At 41.4% G+C, this 26,025-nt stretch overlaps 1 protein-coding gene across 1 annotated transcript; it reads right to left on the bottom strand.

Annotated features, from left to right (window-relative positions):
• Nucleotides 1-1,747: 1,747 nt before the first annotated feature.
• Nucleotides 1,748-25,127, bottom strand: LOC119517180 (small integral membrane protein 10-like protein 2A; the record flags this gene model as incomplete). Its single annotated transcript, XM_037813752.1, has 2 exons — nt 1,748-1,917; nt 24,807-25,127. Coding segments are annotated over 2 exons (342 nt in total), but the record flags the coding sequence as incomplete, so codon positions are not given.
• Between the last annotated feature and the right edge of the window lie 898 nt (nt 25,128-26,025).

Below are 26,025 nucleotides of genomic sequence, written 5' to 3'. Positions count from 1 at the left end.
TTCTTTTCAATCAGTTGAATACATTTATTTACTTGCAATTTATAAAACAAGGAAATAAAAACAGTTGATGAGTCATGGAATGTTTATCCCAAAGGAGTAGACTGAGTTCAAAAAAATAAATAAAAATTAAAAAGGGAAGTAAGAGGGGGAGGGTTTGACCAGAAAAGTTCCCATTCATTTTAATAACATTACCAAAAAAAAAAAGTGTCCCCATTTCATTTCACAATCCATCAGTGACACCAAACAGGAGTGTCCACTAAGCAAGGTTTTGTTTCGTTTTTTTTTTTTAAAGCAAGGTTTTAGTTGCCCAACCAAAGTGGTGCGGTTTTAGACAAGGCGGTGATGCCGATTTGCAAGGACTCGTTCTTACTCAGGGACTTATGTGGGCACCACCGCGAAGATCACAACACAATTTCATTATATCCTGTGAGGAAAGGGAGTTCTGACCTAGCTGTACATTCTGTTTTTCAAGCTCTGCTTCCAGTCTTCTAAATCGGCAACATACTTTGGTGCTAAAAGGTATTTAAGTATTAAGATGACAGCACTAACAGAAAGACAAGGTGAACCAAGACCACACCTGTAAAATAAGACTTTTATTAGATAAAGAACAGATTTTATTTTTCATTTTTCCCAAACACTAAAATAGCACACAGCATAGTAATTAAGCACACAATATAAACTGATATATATGCAATCAATAATCCCCCAAATGGTTATCTTAAGTCCTACTTTGGGACTCCTTAAAAACCTACACACGAGGATGACTCTTAATGACCTTTATCAAAGTTATCAACAAACAACAAGAGGAGTTAACTGCAAAAAAACCCTTAGTGTAAAAGGTATCTCAATCCCTAGAAACTGGGAACTTTCTGCAATGGAAACACTTGAGTTGCCTCTCAAAAATACCCTTCTGTATCACCCAGCTTGTCAAGAGTTTAAATCGCACTTAAAGTCTGTTGAGTCCTACAAACTGAAGCAGGAATTTAATGGCCACACTGTTTGCATCTAGACTTAGTGTGAAAGAAATCATTCTAAGACAATTTGTAAAATCAATCTCACTGTTTTTATTGTTCTGCCTGAGCCCTCACTATGGCGTAACAGATTTGCTAATCCAAGAGCTCATGGAGCCAGTAATCCCATTGTCAACAGCAGATCATCGGATACACTTTTTACACTTGGAAACATTTTCTTGTATTCTATTGTTTGCTCTGAAAACCTGGGCTTTAAAGAGTCAACAAAAACATATTTTGTCTCATCACTCAGGAGTTCTCCAGGACACCAGAACAGTGTTGCAGCAATGATGGAATGAAGGCCAGACAGCTCCAACTCGGAGCCCATCCCCTTGAGGAAAGCACTCCAAAGTTCACGTGCAAAAATTCCCATCTCTAACTGCAGCCGATTGGGTTCTTGAAGGCAGGGTAGGTGTGACATCCAGGGGCACCGTTCTCTGAAGTGGTTGGTAGCCCCCACCAGGGCCTGGCCTGCGGGAGAGCACACCTCGGCAAAGCAGCCCTCCACAGGAACGCAGGACAGACTTGCAGCTGAAGCTGAATTTCTTCCCAGTGATTCGCTCAAATATGGCAGCATTTTCTTGCCATTGAGAAGCAAGAGGTCAATCTCACTCAGATCATTTTTCATTTCCAATGATAACTCCTTGTTTTGCAAATTTCCAATTCCACCCACCACCACTTTATTTGCCCAGAAAGGCATGTCTGAAGGGCTCTCCTTTCGTGCTCTGTGATCAGGCCCACGTAAGAGCGTGTCCCAGTCCTCTCCTGCCCCCGTCTTCACTGTGGCCAGGCGGCTGCCAAGGGCCCCTCTTCCATCCCTCGTATTTCGTGTCCTTTCACGCAGGGAGCCTGAGGACACGCCTCTGTCACAGCTGGAGGAAGGCATTCAATGGATTTCAATATGAACCTGGAAAAGACAATCAGATTAAAATTGTATAATGAAGACAGAGATTCTTAAGAAAGTCTACACACACCAGATTTTCCCCAACAAATATTAAGATCTCCGAAATGGTCTAGTACCAACAATTCCTACATTTTGATGGGAAACAGGATGACAACCTACCCACTGGAGAGCACAATGAAAACATCAGTGATACATTCACGCAGGGTTTCTTAAAACAAGGAAAACATAAATCCTGAGGCTCCATACTTTTCATGGCATCATGGCTATTCGCACAGGTTCAGTAAAAATCTGCCCTCCCTTTAAGCAGGATATAATTGGATAAATCGATTACATCACCTGAAGTGTCGTATTTGAGAGTGATTCTCAATGAATCAGGGATGACCAGCCACTTTTTTTTTTTTTTTACATTTTTTATTGTGAAATGTAACATATATACAGAAAAGTGGTAACTTTCAAAGTACAATTTAAGAAGTACTTACAGAGCAAATTTCAAAGAATGTTATGGGTTACAGTTCCACAATTTCAGTTACTTCCTTATTGTGAAGTATACCATATATATCGAAAGGTAATAACTTTCAAAGCACAATTTAACAAGAAGCTATAGAGCAAATTTCAGAGCATGTTATACGTTAACAGTTGCACCATGTCAGTTATTTCCTTCTAGCTATTCTAGTACCCTAGAAACTAAAATATATATATAAAGATTCAGTATTCGTAATCCTTTGTTAAATTCTATCTTGTTACTGCTACTTCTCTCTCGTTTGAGCACTTTCTCAGTCTTCAGGGATATCTGAGCAGTGACCACACTAACTCGTTCATATTGAAAAGGGGTGTCGACATTATGGGGAAGGGGGACACACGTGGCTGAAGTTTTTGAAGACGCTGTTGCCTCTGGGTTTGGGGACTATCTGGCATACGAACACTCTGGAGGATTTAAGTTTCTCTGAAAAATAAACTTAGCAAGTGAAACTTTGATAGAGTCTCCAATAGGGACCTTGGTATTCCAGAACTTCTGTTATTTAGGGCTTGGCATGCTGTGGCCATTTGGGATATCCAGCTGGAGCCTGAATAAGAGAAACCTCCAGGATAGCCTCTCAACTCTATCTGAAATCTCTTAGCCATTGAAACCTTATTTTTTTTTAACCTTTCTTTTCCCCCTTTTGGTCAAGAAGGCATTCTGAATCCCTCGATGCCAGGGCCAGGCACATTCCTGGGAGTCGTGTTCCACATTGCCAGGAAGATTCACTCCTCTGGGAATCATGTATGGGGCAGAGTAACGAATTTATTTGCAGAATTGGGTTTAGAGAGAGAAAGGCCACATCTGAGCAACAGAAGAGGTTCTCTGGAGGTGACTCTTACACATAATTATAGGTAGGCTTGGCCTTCCCTTTACAGCCACAAGTTTCACTACAGCAAACCTCAAGATCTAGGGCTTGACTTATTAAGTAGGGAGTTCCTAACTTCACATAGCATATATTCTGTCCAAGATAAAAATCAATGTGTCACATTATCTTCACTTAGTTGTACAATTATCATCACTCTCAATTTTAAACAATTATCATAACCCAAAACACCCCAAAGCTCTTATCAGCCTCTAATTATCCCTAGTATTAGTGTGGTACTGGTAAGGTATTCCTATTAAATACAGTTTATAATATGCAATTGGTAGTTTTTCCCATATACCCTGCTGTGGTTAACTCTTTGTACCAGTGCCATACATTAGAAGTAGATCATGCAAGCACCTATTTATATTTGCAGTGTTAATCTGTGGGATACATACCTTTCAACAACCCCCTTCAATCACGTTTGCCTTCCGTGCAGCACTGATACTTATAATCCCATTACTGAACTGTCATCACCCCTGTCCATTCCAATACCTTTAAGTTCACCCTCATTAACAGGTCTGTACATATTAGGTAATCATTCCCCCTTCACTAGCTTCTATCTATCTCTAGCTCCCCTATTAGAATTCTACATTATGAAACACTGATTTTACATTGTTCAGGGAGTTCATATTAGTGATAACATACAATATCTCTCCTTTTTTGTCTGACTTATTTCACTCAGCATTATGCCTTCAAGGTTCATCCATGTTGTCATATGTGTCAGGACCTTGTTACTTCTTACTGCTGCATAGTATTCCATCATACATATGTATTGTTTATAGTTCTGTATATATATACCATGTCTGTTAAAGAACACTTGGGTTGTTTCCACCTATTGGCAATGCGAACAATACTGTTACGAACATTGGTGTGCAAATGTCTGTTAGAGTCACTGCTTTCAGATCTTCTGGGTATATACCAAGAAGTGAAATTGCTGGATCGTAGGGTAACTCGATATCTAGTTTTCCAAGGAGCCGCCAAACTGTCTTCACAGCAGCTATACAATTACACAGTCCCACCAGCAATGAATAAGAGTTCCAATTTCTCCACTTCCTCTCCAGTATTTGTAGTTTCTTGTTTGTTGGATGGCAGCCATTCTTATTGGCATGAGATAATATCTCATTGTGGTTTTGATTTGCATTTCCCTAATAGCTAGTGAAGATGAGCACTTTTTTATGTGTTTTCTTAGCCATTTGTATTTCTTCTTTGGAAAAATGTCTTTTCATATCTTTTGCCCATTTTATAATTGGGCTGTTCGTACTACTGTCGCTGAGGTGTAGGACTTTTTATATACGCTGTGTATCAGTCTCTTATCAGATGTGTGGTTCCCAAATATTTTCTCCCATTGAGTTGGCTGCCTCTTCACCTTTTTAACAAAGTCCTTTGAGGCACAGAAGCTTTTGATTTTGAATAGTTCCCACCTATCTACTTTTTCTTTCACTGCTTGTGCTTTGGGTGTAAGTTCTATTAAACTACCTCCTAAATACTAGGTCCTGAAGATATTTCCCTATATTATCTTCTAGGAGTTTTATGCTACTGTTTCTTATATTGAGGTCTTTGATCTACTTTGAGTTAATTTTTGTATAAGGTGTGAGGTAGGGGTCCTCCTTCATTCTTTTGGATACGGATATCCAGTTCTCCCAACCCCATTTGTTGAAGAGACTGTTTGGTTCCAGTTCAGTGGACTGGGGTCTTTATCAAAAATCAGTCAATCACAGATCTGGGAGTCTATTTCTGAACTCTCAGTTTGATTCCATTGATCAGTATGTCTATCTTTGTGCCAGTACCATGCTGTTTTGACCACTGTGGTTTTATAGTAAGCTTCAAAATTAGGAAGTGTAAGTCCTCCCACTTCCTTCTTTTTTAGAATGTTTTTGAAAACTTGAGGCCCCTTTCCCTTCCAAATAAATTTGATAACTAGCTTTTCCAAGTCTGCAAAGAAGTTTTTTTAGAATTTTGATTGGAATTATGTTGAATCTGTAGCTCAGCTTGGGTAGAACTGACATCTTAATATTTAACCTTTCTATCCACAAACACAGAATATCTTTCAACCTATTTAGGTACTCTTTGACTTCTTTTAGTAAAGTTTTGTAAGGTTCCTTGCAGAGGTCTTTTATGTCCTTAGTTAAGTTTATTCCTAGGAACTTGGTTATTTTTTAGTTGCTATTGTGAATGGAAATTTTTTTTGAGTCTCTTCAGTTAGGTCATTTCTGGTGTATAGGAATGTGCCAGTTTGTGTATATTGTGTCCCCCAGAAAAAGCCATGTTCTTTGATGCAATCTTGTGGAGCAGACTGATTAATCTTTTTGATTAGGGTGTGACCTTTTGATTGGATGTTTCCATGGAGATATGACCCACCCAACTGTGGGTGATCACTTGGATTGGATAATTTCCATGGAGGTGTTACCCCACCCATTCAGGGTGGGTCTAAATTAAATCACTGGAGCCATATAAATGAGCTGACAAACAGAAGGAACTCAGTGCAGCTGCGACATTTTGAAGAGGAGCTACAGCCAAGAGGGACACTTTGAAGAACACACAGGAGCTCAGATGAGAGGAACTGCAGATGAGAGACAGTTTGAAGACGGCTTTGAAAGCAGATTTGTGCTCCAAAGAAGCTAAGAGAGGAAAAACACCCCAAGAGCAACTAAAAGTGACATTTTTGAGGAACTGCAGCCTAGAGAGGAATGTCCTGGGAGAAAGCCATTTTGAAACCAGAACTTTGGAACAGACACTAGCCACGTGCCTTCTCAGCTAACAGAGGTTTTCCAGACACCATTGGCCACCCTTCAGTGAAGGACGCATTGTTGATGCATTACCTTGGACACTTTATGGCCTTAAAACTGTAAGTGTGTAACCAAATAAACCCCCTTTTATAAAAGCCAATCCATTTCTGGTGTTTTGCATTCCACCAGCATTAGCAAACTAGAACAAGGAACATTAGTGACTTGGGCATTAATCTTGTATCCTGCCACTTTGCTGAATTTGTTTATTAGCTCAAGTAGCTTTATCCTTGATTTCTCAGGATTTTCCAACTGTAAGATTATATCATCTGCAAATAATGACAATTTTATTTCTTCCTTTCCAATCTGAATGCCTTTTATTTCTTTGTCTTGCCAGAGTGCTCTGGCTAGAACGTCTAACACAATGTTGAATAACAGAGGTTAACGGTGGGCATCCTTGTCTTGTTCCCAATCCTAGGGGAAAGGCTTTCAGCCTCTCACCATTGAGTACTATGCTGGCTGTGGGTTTTTCATATATGCTTTTTATCATATTGAGGAAGTTCCCTTCAGTTCCTACCTTTTGAAGTCATTTTATCAAAAAATGATGCTGAATTTCGTCGAAGGCGTTTTCAGAAATATTGAAATGATCATTTGATTTTTCCCTTTTGATTCGTTAATGTGTTGTATCACATTGATTTTCTTATGCTGAACCAAGCTTGTGTGCCTGAAATGAACCCCACTTGGTCGTGGTGTATGATTCTTTTAATGTGTCTTTGGATTCAATTTTCAAGTATTCTGTTGAGAATTTTTGCATCTATATTCATTGAGGAGATTGGCCTGTACTTTCCTTTTCTTGTAGTATCTTTACCTGGTTTTGGTATACAGTGATGTTAGCTTCATAAAATCAGTTAGGTAGCGTTCCTTTTTCTTCAATATTTTGAAAGGGTTTGAACAGGAACAGCGTCAGTTCTTTTTGGAAAGGTTGGTAAAATTCGCCTGTATAGCCATCCGGCCCTGGGCTTTTATTTGTAGGAAGCTTTTTGCATCTCTTTACTTGTTATTGGTTTGTTGAGGTCTCCTATTTCTTCTCGGGTCAGTCTAGGTTGTTCATATGTTTCCAGGAAATTATCCACTTCCTCTAAATTGTCCAGTTTCTTGGCATACAGTTGTTCAGAGTATCCTCTTATGATTTTTTAAAATTTCTTTGGGATCCACAGTAATGTCCCCCATCTCATTTCTGATTTTGTTTATTTGGGTCTTCTCTATCTTTTACTTTGTCAGTCTAGCTAAGAGGCTGTCAATCTTGTTGATCTTCTCAAAGAACCAACTTTGATTTTATTTATTCTATTGTTTTGTTTTGTTTTTTGCTGTTTTGTTCTCCATATCATTTATTTTTGCTTTAATCCTTATCCTTATTATTTCTTTTCTTCAACTTGTTTTAGGGTTAGTTTGCTGATCATTCTCTAGTTTCTTCAGTCGTTCAGTTAGCTCTTTGGTTTTAGCTCCTTCTTCCTTTTTAATGCATGCATTTTGAGCTATAAATTTCCCCCTCATAACCACCTTTGCTGCATCCCATAGGTTTTGATATGTTGTGTTCTCATTTTCATTTGTCTCTAGATATTTACTGATTTCTCTTGCAATTTCTTCTTTGACCCACTGATTGTTTAGGAGTGTATTGTTTAACATCCACATATTTATGACTGTTCTGGTTCCTAGGTGATTAATGATTTCTAGTTGCATTCCATAATGGTCAGAGAATGTGCTTTGAATAACTTCAATCTTTTTAAATTGTTCTGTGCCCCAGCATATGATCTATTCTGAAGAACGTTTCATGAGCCCTAGAGAAGAATGTATATCCTGGTAATTTGGGATGTAACACTCTATATATGTCTGTTAAGTCTAATTCATTTATCACATTGTTTAGGTTCTCAATTTCCTAATTGGTCCTCTGTCTGGTTATTCTATCTATAGAAAGAGTGGTGTACTGAAGTCTCCCACTATTATTGTAGAAATGTCTATTGTTCCCTTCAGTTTAGCCAATGTTCATCTCATGTACTTTGGAGCACACAGACTGAGTTCATAAACATTTACGATTGTTATTTCTTCTTAGTTTATTGTCTCTTTTATTAATATATAGTGTCCTTTGTGTCTTATGACACCTTTGCATTTAAAGTCTATTTCGTCTGATACTAGTATCGCTTCCCCTGCTTTCTTTTGGCTGCAGCTTGCATTTTCAATCTCTTAATGTCGCTGGGTTTAAGATGAGTCTCTTGTAAACAGTGTATCAATGGATCATCCTTTCTAATCCATTCGCCAATCTGTATCTTTTAATTGGGGAGTTTAATCCATTCACATTCAAAGTTATTACTATGAACGCAGTTATTAACCAACCATCTTATCCTTTGGTTTTGTTTTTTTTTTTTTGTCAGATCTATCCCCTCCCATGTTTTTTCCCCCTTTAAGTTACCCTTACTGATATTCTACAGTTCTGTGCCCTTCTCCAGACCTCTCTGTATTAGTCAGGGTTCTCTAGGGAAACATAATCAACAGGAGATATCTGTAAATATAAAAGTGTCTCATGCAACTGTGGGGACGCACAAGTCCAAATTCCATAGGGCAGGATGCACAAGTTCAAATTCCGTAGGGCAGGCAGCAAGTTGGCAACTTTGATGAAGGTCTTCGATGAACTCCCCGCGAAAGGCTGGCTAGCTGAAGAAGTGAAAGTTCTCTCTCTTCCCCCTTAAGTCTTGAACTGACTGGATTTAAATCCAGCTGACTGAAATCTTTCATTGTGGAAGACACTCTGTGATGTAATCAGCCATAGATACAAGCAATTGACTGATTATTTCGTAAAACAGTCTTCTGGTTTATTAACCAGCCACAAATGTCCTTGCAGTAAGGGTTATGCTAGTGCTTGCTTGACCAGACACCTGGGCACCATCACCTGGCCAAGTTGACATATGAATCTAACTATCATACTCTCTTTTCTTTATTTCTCAGCCAGTAGAACTCCCTTTAGTATTTCTTGCAGGACAGGTCTCTTGTTAACAAATTCTCTCAGCATTTGTTTATCTTTGGAAATTTTAAGCTCTCCCTCAATTTTGAATGGGAGCTTTCTTGGACAAGAATTTGTGGCTGGCAATTTTTCTCTTTCAGAATCTTAATGTGGTGAATTGCTTCTCTCTTTCTTTCAGGACTTGCTCCTCTTCAGCATTTGACAATCTGATTAGTATATGTCTCAGAATGGGTTTATGTGGATTTATTCCATCTGGAGTTTGTTGGGCTTCTCTGATTTGCATATTTATGTTGTTTACAAGGGTTGGGAAGTTTTCCCCAACAATGTTCTCAAATACTCTTCCTAGCCCTTTACTCTTCTCTTCTCTTCTTCTCGGACAGCAATGATTCTTATATTTGTACACTTCATGTTGTTCATCCTTTCCCTGAGATCCAATTCCAAATTTTTTGATATTTTTCACCATTTGTTCTTTGGTGCATTCACATTCACTTGCTCTGTCTCCTAGTTCACTTATTCTTTCTTCTGCCTCTTCAAATCTGCTGGGTCTCCAGTATATTTTTAATTTGATCAACAATATCTTTTATTTCCATAAGATCTGCTATTTTTTAATTTACTCTTTCAAATTCTTCTTTATGCTCTTCTCGGGTGTTCCTGATGTCCTTTATGTCTTTAGCCAACCCACTGAAGTTTTTTTGGAGATTTGTGTGTACTTCTTTTATTAATTGCTCCAAGTTCTGTGTCTTCTCTGGCTTTTTAATTCTGTCATTTGGTTTGTCCATATTTTCTTGGGTCTTCATATGCTTTGTGATTTTCTCCAGACTTTGGGACATTTGCTTATCTTGATAAGGTTGTTTTTAGAAATGCAGGACTATTTGAATACACACATATATATGTGTTTTTGGCAGAGCCACAGCTCATTGGAGTGCACTCTCTCTGTCTTCCCAGAAGATGATGCTCTTGAGCCACCTCTAACCCTCAAGCCAGCTTTCCTCCAACTTCGCCTGCTTGCTGGGTGGGGTCCAAACTAGGTGGGAATCCAGTCAGTGCACTAGTTGTCCATGTGTGCTGGGAACTGCCTGCCCTGGGGGTGTGTGAGTGTGGGCCCAGCGCAGTTCAGCAGGGAGTCTGCTTAAGGGCAACTTCGGGTCTGGTGATTCCCAGGCCTCCAGGGGGATCATTCTCAGGCTGTGGGGCTGCGTGTCTCACCCTCCAGCTCCAACGTGCCCAGCTCCCTGCCTGCTGTGCGCCCTTAAGCCTCTGGGGTGTGGGAGGGACTCCTGGTGCTTCCACACAGCAAAAGTAAAGGCAGTCAACTCTGGTCTGCTGCCTCCCGGGAGCTCCTGGCCCGGGGGCTAAGAAGGATTATCTACCTAGCTAATTGCTGAGATAGAAAGCCGCTCCCTCCCCTGCTCAGCGGCTGTCTCACCACAGCCAGGCCCTGGCGGAATAAACTCACCCTGTCCTTTGAGACGTGATTTCTCCACTTTTTCGTCCAAGTCCCCACCACATATTGTAGAGGTCCCTCTGGCTGTTTGCACCCTGAAACCTGCCTTTTCTCTAGTTTCTTTCAAGGAGGAGAAGTTTGCTCGGCCTCACCTATTCCACCATCTTCCTGGAAGTCCAACCAGCCACTTCTAAGGACTCAAGGTTGACTTTACTTATGGATCCAATGTCTACAAAGCCCTCTAGGAAAACAAGCCTGGAAGGGTCCTAGCTTACAAGACCTTAAGGTATAAGCAAAGTCATCTCCTGACAAGCCTCTCAAGCCTAACAAAAACAGCTTTTTTTGTGATCAAGAATCATCTCTCTGACATTATTACAATCCAAAAGGAAAAACTGTCAGAGAAAATTGTGAAAGACTCTGAAATAGACAAAAAAAAAAAAAAAAGACTATTAGGTACATGTTGTCTAGCAAATCCTTCTGGGTCATCTAATTTTACAGGGGCCTATTCCTATTACTGTTCTTGAGCTGTTCTACAACTCTGTGAAGTTGCAGAAAACTTTTAGTAAAGCAAACAGTTCATGTCCATAGAAATGAAAATCAATTTTGTCCAGTGGGATGTGATTATAACCTTGTAGAAACTGCCTAGTTTTGCATCTATTTGCAAATTCATTTTAGCATTCTGGAATACCTATATGCATATGTGTTATGTCTGATTTCTCCTTTAAAGTGGTTCTAACATCTTACTAATTCCCTCATTAATTGATAAGTTAAAATAACATCTTAACACATGCTCATTTGGAAAAAAAACAAACCATAACTCCAGGACGTTAGTAAATGCAAAATAAATAAATAAATTATATTCGGCAATTTCTCTACTAAGAGTCTAGCCTAAAGAACCAAAATGCAATAATTATACTGGGAAGAAGAAGGGATGGGAATGTGGGTATGTAAGGTAGAAGCTGGGCAAAAGAGAGCCAACACCTCATCTTCCACAGTGGGAAGACCAAAGACAAAGCCTTTTACAAATGAAAAATCACGAAGCAACAACTTAAGCATGCAATTTAGAGACACAAAAGTAAATACTAAACGAATCAGAGCTGAAAGTGGTTGGCAATGGGGATGGAAACATGGAAGGGAGAAATGGCTGTTTCTCTTAACTAGTCTTATATAACTAGGTGACTCTAAGATTCTATGAATTCTTTCCAAAATACTTTAGTATTTTAGCTCTGAGCCCTCAACTAGCCATCTCTCAGAGTTTGTGGTATTAGACATATATTTTGAGAAACAGAAATAACTTTCAAATAACTTCTAAATATATTTAATTAGCATTTGTGAAAGATTTTTTCAAAGTTTATTCACTAGATATATATTGTACCAGATAAAGTATGCATAATTATGTAATTAACTCTTCTTGGCCCCAGCTCTCCTCCTCATCCCCCTTCATCCCAATTAAATCTACAAAATAACAAACAGTGTAAGTTATGGCAAACACACTTATCCACCAAAAGTGAGGTCACCAGAATGAGGGAAGGGGATTTAAGTTCAATAGAACACAATTCAAGAAAAATAAGTTCCTGGGAATCAATTCCTGAACTTTCTCTCCCTCAAAGACAATAAAAGCTGAAAAAAAAGGAGGCTTACCCTCCAAAGACATACAAATGACTAATAAGCACATGAAACGATGCTCAACATCACTAACCACTAGGGAAATGCAAACCAAAAACCACAATGAGATACCACTTGACACCCACTAGGATGGCGACTTAAAAAAAGAAAGGAAAATAAGTATTATCTAAAATGGGGAGAAACAGGAACTCTTGTAAACATTGTTGGTAGAAATGTAAAATGACAGGGACAACTGGTGGTTCCTTACAAAGTTAAACACAGAATTCCCATGTGATCCAGAAATCCCAATTCTCAGTATATAATCAAAAGAACTGAAAGCAGGGACCAGAAAAAATACTTGGACACTGATATTCATAGCAGCATTATTCATGATAGCCAGAAGGTGGAAGCAACACAAGCGTCCATCAACAGATGATGGATAAACAAAATGTGATCCATCGGTAGCACTTTATTTTGAGTATAACTAACAGTGCTGAATTGTGGGTGAATGCGGTGGAAAGGGGAAGTTTAGAGTCATGTATGTCACCAGAAGGGAAGCTGGAGGTTAAAACATGGGGATGAATAACACAATGAATCTTGTGGTGGACGATGACTGTGAATAACTGTACAAATATAAAAAAGTTCTTTCATGAACTAGAACAAATGTATGACGTTATTACAAGGAGCTAATAATAGAGGGGTTTTGGGGAAAGAATGTACCTATTGCAAACTATGGACTACAGTTAACAGTAATACCCTAACATTCTTTCACCAACAGTAACAAATGTACCACACCAATACTAGGAGTCAAAAATGGGGGGGGGGGAGATAAGGGTATGAGATGTTTCGGATTTTCTTTTTTATTCTTATTTCTTTTGCCAGAGTAATGAAAATGTTATAAAATTGATCATGGTGATGAATACACAACTATGTGATGACAATAGGAGCCACTGATTGTATACTTGATGGATGGCATGCAGTACGAATACATCTCAATAAAATTGCATTTAAAAGTGGTCCAGCCATACAGTGGAGCACCATCCACCCATAAAAAGGAATGAAGTTCTGGCAGCACAGGCTACAACATGCAAGAATCTTGAAAACATTATGCTCAGTGAAGTAAGTCAGACACAAAGGGAGAAATATTGTATGATTCCACTTTTATAAATACCTAGAAAATACAAATTCAGAGACAGAAAATAGATGACAGGTTACCAGAGTGAGAAGGAGCAGGGGAATGGGGAGTTACTGCTTAATGGGGACTGAGTTTCTGTTGGGAGGGAGGAAACGTCTTGGTCCTGGATGTGGTGACGGCAGCACTGCATCGTGACTGTAATTAATGCCAATGAGTTGTATATAGCGAAGCAGCTGAAATGGGAAACATTGTTTTGTACATATCACAATAAAAATTCACCAACCACAACGACGAAAAGCTTTCATTGGATGTGGATGGACCCGTGGTGGTGGGACGGGTCAGCCTGTCAGGTCGGTCCACGGCCCTCGGGGCTTCCAGGGGACCCCTGCCTGGTGAGAGGCGCCGACAGGTGGACGAGGATGGGCCTGACCCGGCGGGGCGGGCTGCTCGGACTCCGGACAGCTCACCTTCCCTGACCCAGGCTATTACTGGGCTCAGGGAGCCACCAGGCTGGAGGCCCGAGGCTGTGGCAGCTGAACTCCCGGCCTGGCAGGGAAGGAGACCCGGCTGGCACGGGCACGGCCAGCCAATGCCAGACCGCACACAAGCTCAGGGCCATGAACAGAACAGCGTGAGAGTCTCCGTGCTCGGGACAGAGGTGCTCACCCGGGGAGGGGCTGCCACACCCTCCCACCCAGCTCAGAGCCCGGGGAGCTGGAATGACGCGATTGTTCCTAAACAGAGCCAAAGCCCGGCACAGGAGCTCGCCAACACGTTAATAATCGCTCGCCCATCTGAATCACCCTGCCCTGACCAAACTGGCTGTGGCCTCTCTCAAGCCTCTGCCCTCCCTCCTCCTTCCCGAGGCCGCTCACAGCCTGGGGACTCCGGGGTGAGGAGGGAGGCAGGGGCTCCGCTCTGGGCAGCTACGGGGATCCCACACACCTGGCGCATTTTGTGAGGACATGAAAAGTGCCCAGCACCCCCTCTCACTAGTGGGCCTGTGGGCACCCAAGAGGCAGCAGCGATTGTTGTTATCATCACCACCACCATAATCATCAAGAATATTTGAAGGAACGAATGACAAAGTGTGGCGGAGAGGTTCAGTAAGGCCGAGGACACAGAAGTGCATTTCAGGGGAGTGGCAGAGGCAGGCGCTTGGCTGGGGCAGGCTGAGGGGTGAACGGTGGGGGGGGGTGGCACAAAAGGCCCTCCTGCGTGGCTGGCAGGAGCGCACGGCCAAACAACTCACCAGAATGCAATCTGGAAATAACTTTGGAAATTACAAATGCATAGGACCTCTGGATTCTACTCCTGAGACTTTCCGCTCCAGCTACAATCCGCAAATGCTCAGCAGCCCCTACCACAAGCCAGACAGGGTTCTGGGTGCTGGGATTAGGGCAGTACTCAAGGCAGACCCAAATGGCTGGCTCTTACAGCTTACTTCCCAGTGAACAGGCACACAGGGACAAAACCGTCATATGTACGAGGACTTTCACTGCAGTACTGTTTGGATCCATACCAAACACCATATATCTGGATAAGATTCAAATGCATCAGATTTAAAGTAAAAAAAAAAAAAAAAAAAAGTAATAAGAGTAATAGAATAGAATATGGGTGAATTTTTCATAACGTTACAGTTAGGAAGGCCTAACTGTGACAACAAAACCTAAAAGTCATAAAAGATTGTTGAACTTGACTACATAAAAATAAACTTCAGTATGGCAAAAACATACCAGAAGCAAACTCAAAACACAGTAACAAACTAGAAAAAAATTTTCCAACTCTTATTACAAAGGGCTAACAGATACAAAACGCCAAGAGAGTAAGAAAAAGGCCAATCACTTAATGGAAAAATGGGCAAAGAGCACAGGCGGATCCCAGAAAAAGAAATCAAACGGGCCCTGCACTGACACACCACCCCTCCTTTGCAGGAAGGAGTGTGTCAGCTCTCGCATGGAAATCCACCCACAGTTGCAACCCCTCCAATGGCTACAACCCTGATCGTTCCACACCTGTTCCCACCGAGAACTCTCACATGTACTAAAAGTGATCCTTATGAGACAATAAAACATAGAGTTACAACATGATCCAACAATTCCACTCCTAGGTATACAGCCAAGAGAAATGAAAACAGACACCAATACACGAATATTTAAAGGGAAAAATAGTTAACTACAATGGAGAAACCTGGTTGAGTGTCCTGGGGCTGCTGTAACAAAGCACCACAAACTCGGGGGCTTACAGCAGCAGTTCTGGAGGCCGGGAGTCTGAACTCAAGGTGTCAGCAGGGCTGAGCACCCCTGAAACCCTAGGGGAGACTCCCTCCTGCCTCTCCCAGCTTCTAGGGGCTGCTGCCACCCCTGGTACAGCCACCACGAGGCATCCTTCCCTCCTGTCTGTCTGTACCTCCTCTCCTCTGCTCATAAGGACACCAGGCATGTTGGATGCTGGCCCACCCCAATTCAGTTTGGCCTCATTTTAACCAACCACATCTTCAAATAACAGAAGTCAGGCCTTCAACAACCCTTTTGGCGGGCACAATTCAAACCCTAACGCTGGCAGACACTGCCTTAGCCACATGATCAAAGCCAACATCACCAATAAATTAAGAAACAACATCACCACGGACCCCTGGCACAATGCACTGAGAAGGTACAATACCAATTTTGTGGTATTCTTGCCAAATATGCCTAGCCTCTCAACCGAATCACCAAAAACATAGACAAACTCAACCTAGATGCTGAAAAAGCATTCGACAAAATCCAACATCCGTTTTTGATAAAAACACTTCAAAAGGTAGGAATTGAAGGAAACTTCCTCAATATGATAAAGAGCATATATGAAAAACCCACAGCCAGCATAGTACTCAATGGTGAGAGACTGAAAGCCTTCCCTCTAAGATCGGGAACAAGACAAGGATGCCCACTGTCACTGCTGTTATTCAACATTGTGCTGGAAGTGCTAGCCAGGGCAATCCGGCAAGACAAAGAAATAAAAGGCATCCAAATTGGAAAAGAAGAAGTAAAACTGTCATTGTTTGCAGATGATATGATCTTACATCTAGAAAACCCTGAGAAATCGACGATACAGCTACTAGAGCTAATAAACAAATTAAGCAAAGTAGCGGGATACAAGATTAATGCACATAAGTCAGTTATGTTTCTATATGCTAGAAATGAACAAACTGAAGAGACACTCAAGAAAAAGACAAACTCAACCAAGGGACACTGTACAAAAGAACTAACCAGTATTCTTCAAAAGAGTCAAGGTCAAAAGACAAAACTAGACTAAGGAAACTTAAGGAGAGATCACAACTAAATACAAGGATCCTGGAACTGAAAAAGGACTTCAGTGGAAAATACTGGTGAAACTGAAAAGGTACTGTCCCAAATGTGAATTTCTTAGCTTTGATAACCACACCACAGTTCGGTAAGATGTTAACATCAGAGGCAGCTGGGTGAAGGGCTGATGGCAACTCTATTCTATTTTTGCAACTTCTCTGTAAGTCTAAAATTATTTCAAAATAGTAAAAAAATAAAAAATACATTTTAAGAAGTGATCCATTTTGCTTGAGATTTATTTAATAAAAACACAGGGGAGGATGGGCAATAGAGACAGTGCAGGGTTGGGGGGAATAAAGAAAACAAGACTGGAAGAGTTGATCCTTACTGAACAGGTGATGGATACATGGGGTTTATTATACTATTTCATGTTTGTGTATACTGGAATATTTACATGATAAAACTTTTTTTAAAATGATCCTTTAAAAAAATAATGCAGATTATGTCACACATCAACTCAAAATCGTTTCCCATTTCACTCAGAGTATAAACTTAACTCCTTACACAGGTACACACAATTGTCTTCCCCCCACACTTTCCTGACCTCCTCCTGCTTCCCCCTCCCTCCCTCTGCTCAGCCACACTGGCCTCTCCATCACCAGACCACCAGTTTGTCACTGAGACCAAACAGGTATAGAAATTTAAAATATGCCCTTGGAAACTCTTATGGCAATTGAACATTGCCAAAACATTCAAGAGCATAACTATTTTTTTCAGTAATAATCTTTTTTTAAGAAATGATGTGTTTGCATTTTATTTACTAAGATTATCCTAAGTCTTGTCACATCTACTTTTTTCCAGTTCTATTTTATTGAGATATATTCACATACCCTACAATCATCCACAGTGAACAATCAATTGTTCATAGTACCATCATGTAGTTGTGCACTAATCACCAAAATCAATTTTTGAACAATTTCAATTACTCCAAAAAAATAAAAAATAAAATAAAAATAAGAATAAGAATAAAAATACATGTAAAGAAAAACACCCAAAACATCTCATCCCCCTCTTCCCCCGTTATTCATTTAATTTTTGTTCCCATTTTTCTACCCATCTGTCCATATGCTGGATAAAGGGAGTGTGAGCCACAAAGTTTTCACAATCACACAGTCACACCATGTAAGCTACATAGTTATACAATCATCTTCAAGTATCAAGGCTATTGGGTTGCAGTGCAACAGTTTCAGGTATTTCCTTCTAGCTATTCCAATACACTAAAAACTAAAAAGGAATATCTATATAACACTTAAGAATAACCTCCAGAATGACCTCTCAACTCCATCTGAAATCTCTCAGCCATTGTAAATTTATTTTGTTTATTTCTCTTCCCCTTTTTTGGTCAAAAAGTCCCATGATGCCAGGTCCAGGCTCATCCCTGGGAGTCATGTCCCATGTTGCCAGGGAGATTTACACCCCTGGGAGTCATGTCCTACGTAGTGGGCAGGCAGTGAGTTCACCTGCTGAGTGAGTTGGGGGGGGGAGCACATCTGAGCAACAAAAGAGGTTCCCTGGGGAACAATTATAATTAGGCGTAGCCTCTCCTTTGCAGTAAAGAGCTTCATAAGGGCAAGCCCCAAGACCAAGGGCTTGGACTTCTAAACTGGTACTTCCAAATGCTTGTGAGAATATCACTAATTCCCCAGGTGGGGAATTTAATATTTCCACATTTTCCCCCAGTTCCTCAGAGGAGCTCTGCAAATATGTTTTTATTCTCTGCCCAAATTACTTTGGGATGTATCAGGGTTTCACACTAATCTGTATTAACCTGATCTCACTCCCTATTCAGAGTTCCATGTAATTATAGTGTTTGAATAAACTGACCGTATAAGCTAATTTATTTAGTGTGCTAAAGAAAATACAGATTTTGCACCAAATATCTCTTCCCTTGATCTCACACAGAAGTTGAAGTTCCAAAACAGTCAATATTGTCCTTTACCCTTCAGTCTGATTTGCCTTAGTCCTAACCAGATCTCCTTCATTCATATCTCTAATTGAAGTCTGAACTCTTTTTCAGCTTTTTTAACAGTTGTACCATAGGGGTAATTCTAGTAATAATCTTTCGTCAGCCAGTTTCATTTACTTAAGAATCACACATACACAAAAATCTAAACTTAAAAATCTAAACACAGAATTCATAATACACCATCGTTGATGATTTTTTACCTGGAAGGATAAATCTTGCTGTATGTAGCCCATACTTTTTTTGGGTGGGTAGAGGAGCACTGAGAACCAATTTTGTTAAGTTGCCCACCTAAATCATAGGAACAATGAGTACTGAGCATTGCATTGCCGGGAAAATGCAGAATCATTACAAGTGTGTAGAGACTCCAAAATAGAGTAATGACAGAAAGGGAGAAGATGAACAAAAGAAGCAGAAGCCAAGTTTACATCCACCTCTGTTCCACTCTCTTTGGACCATCCTAGGGCGTGGTCTCAGGATTACCACCCCCCCCCACCCCCGGAAAGTCTGTAGCGTTTGTTTAGCAGAGGCAGGCTCTGGCAAAAGCTTTATTGCAGAGACAAAACATACAAACGGTTGGCTGCAAATTCAGTTAAAAAAAAAAAAATGAACAGAACAGGTTCTCTGACTGGTGAAACCGCAATGTGCTAGATTAAAAAAAATAAGTTCTCTCTGCTCCCCAAAGGCTCCAGCCCCTTTCTCCCCCTCAGTGCCACCATGTGCCTTGGAAGGGAAGGCTGTAAGGACACCCTGGAGTCCAGAGGGTAGTGATTCATTTTAACTGGATCTTACAAAATGACCAGGAAGTAAAGAATTGGGAAAAAAAAATTAAAAAAAAACACAATGGTTCTTCTCTCCAGATCATTTCTGAAGCAAAGCCCAGGCTCTCTCCTAAGTCAGGGCTGGCTCCTTGCTCTGGACTGCTTTCCCCCCCAGTATCGACAAGCATATTTATGAGAAAAATTTTAAATGGGATAATATTACATAAACAGTTCTTAAACATGCTTTTTCTTCACTTTATATGTCATGGCTATCTTTTACCATTAGTATACAGACCTAAATCACACACTTTAATAAATGCTTGAACTATTACATGATTATCTGTAGATTTTTTTTTAAACTTGTGTCAAGGATACAGGTGTTCACTGTACTATTCTTTTAACTTTTCTGTAGGCTTAAATACTTGAAAGCAAAAAGTTTATGAAAAAATATCATTAAAGCATTCACTTGTAAGACAGGAACATTTCCATGGTAGGTTTATGTCTCTTAAAGGTTTGGTGTTAATCATCCCAAAGCATACAGGTGTTCAATAACTCAAAAGCCAGGACAAACCCCTAAGTTTAACTGAGCTCACGCTTTTCATTGAAAAATTAGCAATGTGGCCTATTAAGCTTTTACAATGTTTTAAGTTTTCATCAAATTTTCTTAATAGCCTATAATTTCCCCAGTTTTAAAAGCCTGATGTGAATCAAGCAACAGGGAAAAACCCACTTCAAGCTGTAATCAATCCTGGGAGAACGGAGTCCTGGGATCTCTACCACTTTTCAAAATTGTTCAGACACAAGATCAAAAATCAGAGTCAAAACTGAAGTCCTTTCCATGCCTACAAGCCACCATATGAGCTGCTCTGAAACTTCTCTGCCGGAATCTCCTACCAGCTTCCTTCCCACTTTCTACTCCAGCTGCAGGATCCTCCGGATTCTGGAACACACAGGCAAACACCAGCTACAGGGGCTTGCAGGGCCTTTCCCTGGTGTTCCCTCTGCCTGAAATGAAGCCCTCTCCTAACCCGGATGGTGTCACAGCTAAAGCCCTCACATTCTCAGTAAGGCCAACTGACTGCCCTATTTAAAATGACAAGCAGCGCCCCTAACCAGCCCCTGCACCCCGGATCTCCTTTCACTTGCTCAGAGTGAGTGAATAAATAATACAGATTTTCAAGTGCCTGGTGAATGCTGGAACTGTGGAGCTGCGGATCTGAAAAGTCATGCAGACAGCCAGAACCCTGACCGAGGGAAGGTTCTCAGGCCTGGTCAGCACTGAGCAGTGTGGTGGACAGGTTCAGGGAAGGCAAGGATGTTGTCTGATTTGACAACTATCATCAACCTTCTTATTTTCTTTCCCTGACTGTTCTTTTTTAGGCCTTCTCTTTAAATAGTTACAGCAATCTAGGTGACCTGGGGCTAAGATACTTGATCTTCCCACAGGCCACATAACTGAAAAGCCGTAGGCATAACTTGTTAAATTATAGCGGGGTCTAAGAATGATTTTTTTTTTTTTAATTTACTGTGGTCAAAAAACATAATATGAAGTTTCCAGTTTTAAGTGTACAATTCAGTGGCATTAAGTACATTCATATTATGGTGCAATCACCATTCATTATTCTATTTCCAAAACTTTTCATTATCCCCAAAGAAAACATGTACTATTTAGCAATAACTCCCCATTTCCCTCTCCCCCAAAAAGCCTTTAATCTACTTCATCTATGAATTTTCATATTCTAGCTATTTCATATAAGTGGAATCATACAGTGTTTGATGTTTGGCTGCTTTCACCAAGCATCGTGTTTTCAAGGTTCATCCATATTGCAGCATAACTTCATGCTTTTTGTGGCTGTGCAATATTCTACTGTCTGCACACACATCTTGTTGATCCACTCATCTATGGATGGACACTTGCGCTGTTTCCACCTTTTGGCTATTATAATGCAGCTGTGAACATTTGTGTACAAGTATCAGTTTGAGTCCCTGTTTTCAATTTTTTTTGGGTATATGCCTAGGAATAGAATTGCTGGGTCATGTGTTAACTCTATGTTTATCTTTTTTTTTTTAACTTTTTATTTTGAAGTAATTTCAAACCTATAGAACAGTTACAAAAGTAATACAAAACCCATAGAGAACTTCAATGTATGTCCCCACCCAGATCCACCAACTTTTAACATTTTGCCACATTTGCTAAATCATTCTATCTTCTAAACATTTGAGAGAAGGTTGTACACATCACACTCCTTGAACATTTAATATTTCCATATACATATCCTAAGAACCAGGATATTCACTTAGGTGTATGTTTACCTTTTTGAAGCACTGCCAATCTCAGTACAATTTATGCTCTTGGTTCTACTAAATTTAGTATTTGGTATGGACTCTAATTTTTTTACTCTCTGTATTTTAAATTATCTTATTTAATTAAGATACTAATAACTCTAGGGGATTAAGGCTTGCTTGCAAACAGTATTTTAAAATCATAGTCCTTGTCAGTTTATAGAGGCCTTTAGCATCTATTTTCTCATTTAATCATCTTTCATGCTAACGAGGTATTAACCCTCCTAAAACTCCTCACTGCCCTACAAACAAGAGGTTTGGGGGTCTGAGGTAAATGTTAGAAATGGAGTCCTTAATTCCTTATTACTTGCAAAACAGATTCCAGCCACCCCGCAATGAAGAGGATGGGTACACAGTGCTCTGCGTAAAACAGAAGGCAGGGGGCTGAGGCTGCCTCCTTGTTCAGATTCTATTTCCTGTTGCCTGTTGCACTTCCCTTTTCAAAGGCCAGAATAATCAAACCTCAAGTCAGCTAAGCTAGCGATTTTCTACAAATGAATGAAAACTAAAACCTAAAGAGGATTTGAAAGTAACAAATGTAAATGCAGCATTTTATTAAAACCTCTCTGCCCCCCAGTCTCCCTCAGTTTGGAAAGGGGCTGCTTATTGCACTTGGTCAGGCCCAAGATCAGCCCTAAAATCCTCATTCAGTTCTTAAAAGCCCTTCCCCAAGGCACCCGGAGATCACCTCATTTGTAGGCATCACCAGACAACCCTCTTCCCACTTGTCCCTCTCCTAGTCCTCAAGCATTCAGCTCCCAGAATTCTCAAATACTCTGCTGTATCTGGAACGTTGCATGACACCAAGCCCACCAAGTCTTTTGTTGTGGGCTTTGGGAATAGGTGCACGTAGCTTTCCTCTGGCTGCCCACCCAGGCCACGCATCTTTTAAGATCCAATTTCCTTCCTGCAAAATGTTCTTTGGTGCACTTCCCCTCCATCATTACACTGCAGATTCCTTATTATGAATTTTCACCTACTTTTGCCGCATTTCTCACATATACAAGCAAATATGTATTTCACAACCTTTGCAGAGATTACCTCACTGCCGTACAATTAAGAGATTTGGAAACCCTGAGTGTCATTTTAGAAACGAGGTCCTTTATTCTTTATTGCTTATGAAACAAACAAGCCTTCGGCACTCCTGCAATGGAAAGAACAGGTGCAAGGTGCTGTAGACATGGCAATCACAAAAGCCCTCTCCGGGATGAGAACTGAAGTGTGAGAACACACCAGCATCAGAAGCGGCAGGGGAGAACGCTGGAGGCAGAAAGAACAACACATGCAAACGCCCAGGGGCAGAAAGGAGCTTGGTGCGTGCGGGGTAGAAGGGAGACAATGTGAGCTCAGTGTGGTGAGCAAGGGGCAGGACAGGTGAGAGCGGTTCCTTAGAGACCTGGGCAGGAGTGAGCTGCAGGGTTCAAGCATGTGAATGCATTTTGCATGCAAAAAGAAACAGTTTTGAGTTTTCGTTTTCTGGGGCATGACCTGACCTGATTTATGTTTTTAAAAGACTTCTCTAATGGCTTGATGGAAAACAGATGGGGGCTACCGCCAATAGTCCAGGCGAGTGATTGTGGTGGCTTGGACTAGAGCAGTAGTCACAGAGAAATGGATACAGGAGAAAGGTGGTTTTTTTAACGGTATGAAACAGGGTAACTGTCAACATAACAGCATTATGTGGTAGGTTTTCCTCTTACAAATGTTCTTTTTATAAAATGACTGCAAATTATTACTGTTAACTATAAACAAAAGGTTCCAAAGCGGGAGCTAGCTTGTAGACATGTTCTGTTTCGCCCACAGTTTCTTGTTAAAATTCTCAATTTGAGATCTAAAAAAAATCAAGATTTCCAACTTCTCTTGCAAGTCATTAGATCTGGCAAACCCAAGGCCCAAATTTCCACAGGGTGGCAACTGGCTAGGCCTTCTGGTTTACCACAGTTCCCACCCAGCACCCTTCAGTTATTTACACCCCTTAACTGGAAAGATAATTGCGTTTTCTACTTCTCTAATCTATTAGCATTTGAGGATGCCACAAGCACCCACTCACAGAAAAGTAGCTCAATTTCGACCTTGAAACAGAGAGACAGATTCAGCTCAAGTTCTTTAAACACGTTTTGAACAACAGCTGGTTTTATGTAACCTGCCATCACCAAAGAGACACCCAAACCCTGAAGGTCCAAGCAGTGTACAGTGTACAGTGACAAGTGTACTGTGCTACAACCACACCAGCAGAGGTTTAAAAAAAAGGGGGGGGGGAGGAGACACCAGCCCCATCTCACCACTGCCCACTACTACTGCTCAGGCTTCCTCATTTGCACACAAGGAAGCAAAACCAGCGCTTTCAGAGTGCAGGTTCCTTGAAGACAGAAACCTGACCCTTCTCCATCACAGAGCTTGTGTGTGATGCATGGTAGGCCCTCCAACATCTGTAAACAGAATGAAAGAGGAGCTTGGCTTTTGGTTCCTATGACACCACTTGGAAAGAAATAATTCCTAAACTGACGACTTTCCCTCCCACTAGAAAAAGACATCCGTAATTCAAAGGATGTGGAACTCTCAATCATTCACAGCAAAGATGGTTTCCAGGGTGCGTGGGGGTGGGAGAGCACTATTTCAATCTGAATTGTTTGGGGCTTCCGACGCCTGTCCCTTTACCTCTTCCACCTCATCTTCCAGCATCTTCTCCACTATCCAGCTCCCACCCCGCGCCAGGATAAATACAAAACAATCATCAGAACATCATGAACTTCCAAACCATTCTAAGTTGCAAGGATAACGTAAAAAAGTGCCACAAAGTTTGGGAACTAGAAAAGTCGCCCATAAACCCACCACTCCAATCTTCAATTTTATATTTTTTTTCTTGGCAAAATTTCCTCTTCGGGGCCTTTCCAGATCGTTCCACCCATCCGTTCTCTCCTCGGATCCCACCCACCCAGCCACCAACAGTGGGACTGTCCCCAAGGCAAGGAGCTTAAACCCCACTGTGCCTCGGATTCCTCGTCTGCAGACGCGGATCACAACAACCTCATGGGTTGTTTTGGAACTGCATGAGAAAATACACAGCGCATGACACACAATCCGCATTTAATCCATGGAAGCTACTGGTAGCAGCTTCGCCATCCTCGGCGGGGCGGGGCGCGCGACGGGCACTTTGGGGGAGGGTCACCCACCTGCAGGCGGACGTTGAGCATCATGGAAGCCACGATGTAGAGGTAGGGGAAGGTGATGCGCAGCCGCCAGGCCAGGTCGAAGAAGATGAGCAGCGTGCGAGTCAGCCCCTTGCAGAAGACCCCATAGGAACGGGCGGCGGCCGAGCGCGAGAGCCGGACAGCCAGGCCCGACAGAGCCGCCGCCATATAGAGACCGGCGCCCGCCGCCCGCCCGCCGGCGCCCGCCCCTGGCCTCCGCCCCGGCTGCTGGCCCGCGCTTGGCGCGCTGAGGGAGATAGGGAGCGGCGGCGAGGCCGGCGGGCGGCGGCTGAGCAGCTCCGCGCGTCACGCTCAGGAAGCGTCTCGGCGCCGCCGCCGGCTCCCAGCCAGCCGCGCAGCCTGACGTCACAATGTCCGCCGGCCGCCCGCCGCGCCTGCGCGCACGCCGGTCCCGCCCCCTGCCACCTTGCCCAGGTGAGTCGCGCATGCGTGCGCCTGGTGGCGACTGGGAAGAGAGGTTGGTGCGTTGTCCCCGTCCGCCCCCTAAAGGCAGACGCGAGAATAGAATCCAAGGGTATGTAAAAATTGCCTGTGGTGATGGTTGCACCGATGTGTGAATATATTGTAAGCCAACTGAATTATACACTTTAAATGCGAGAGTTACATGGTATTTAAATTATATCTCGATAAAGCTGTTGAAAGACAAAGGGCTAAGCTAAAAAACAATAAAATTCAAAATAAAAACAAAAAACGAAGGGAGCTAAGGAGTAGAGTCTTCTCCCCAGGTGGATTGTCTGCGGTCTCCAGCTATGTTTGCTTGTTCGGTGTCACATTATATATAGTTTATTCTTTAATAGCTGCGACATTAAAAACTCTGTTGTACAAAAGTAAAAATACTTAAACCCCGAAAACTTCTATAGTTCTGTTGTTTTAACAGTGATTTTTTTACATTCCTTCTTAAACATAAAGGTTTCGTTTAAAATTTGCCTTGGTGTAAAGGTAATTACCTTCCTTCTAGTTTCTAGCAAAATATTTGACATCTTATAACTTCTGCCCACCAATGAGAATGTCTGGGAATTTGGTACAAGTGGGAAAAGAGAGTTTCATAAGCAAGCCTTAAGTCCTTTGAGAAAGCAACAGTGAAAAGCAACAGTGTAAAAATGGATTTATTTCATGTTGAAATCCTTTGCCCCAAAATGGATTTGCAGTAATAATCATTTTTTAAAATTTTCATTTATTC

The sequence above is a fragment of the Choloepus didactylus genome, chromosome 21 (assembly GCF_015220235.1).
Source record: "Choloepus didactylus isolate mChoDid1 chromosome 21, mChoDid1.pri, whole genome shotgun sequence".
NCBI classification, from domain to species: Eukaryota; Metazoa; Chordata; class Mammalia; order Pilosa; family Megalonychidae; genus Choloepus; species Choloepus didactylus.
The sequence above is the reverse complement of the archived record's forward strand: the minus strand, read 5'-3'. Positions and strand labels throughout refer to the sequence as shown.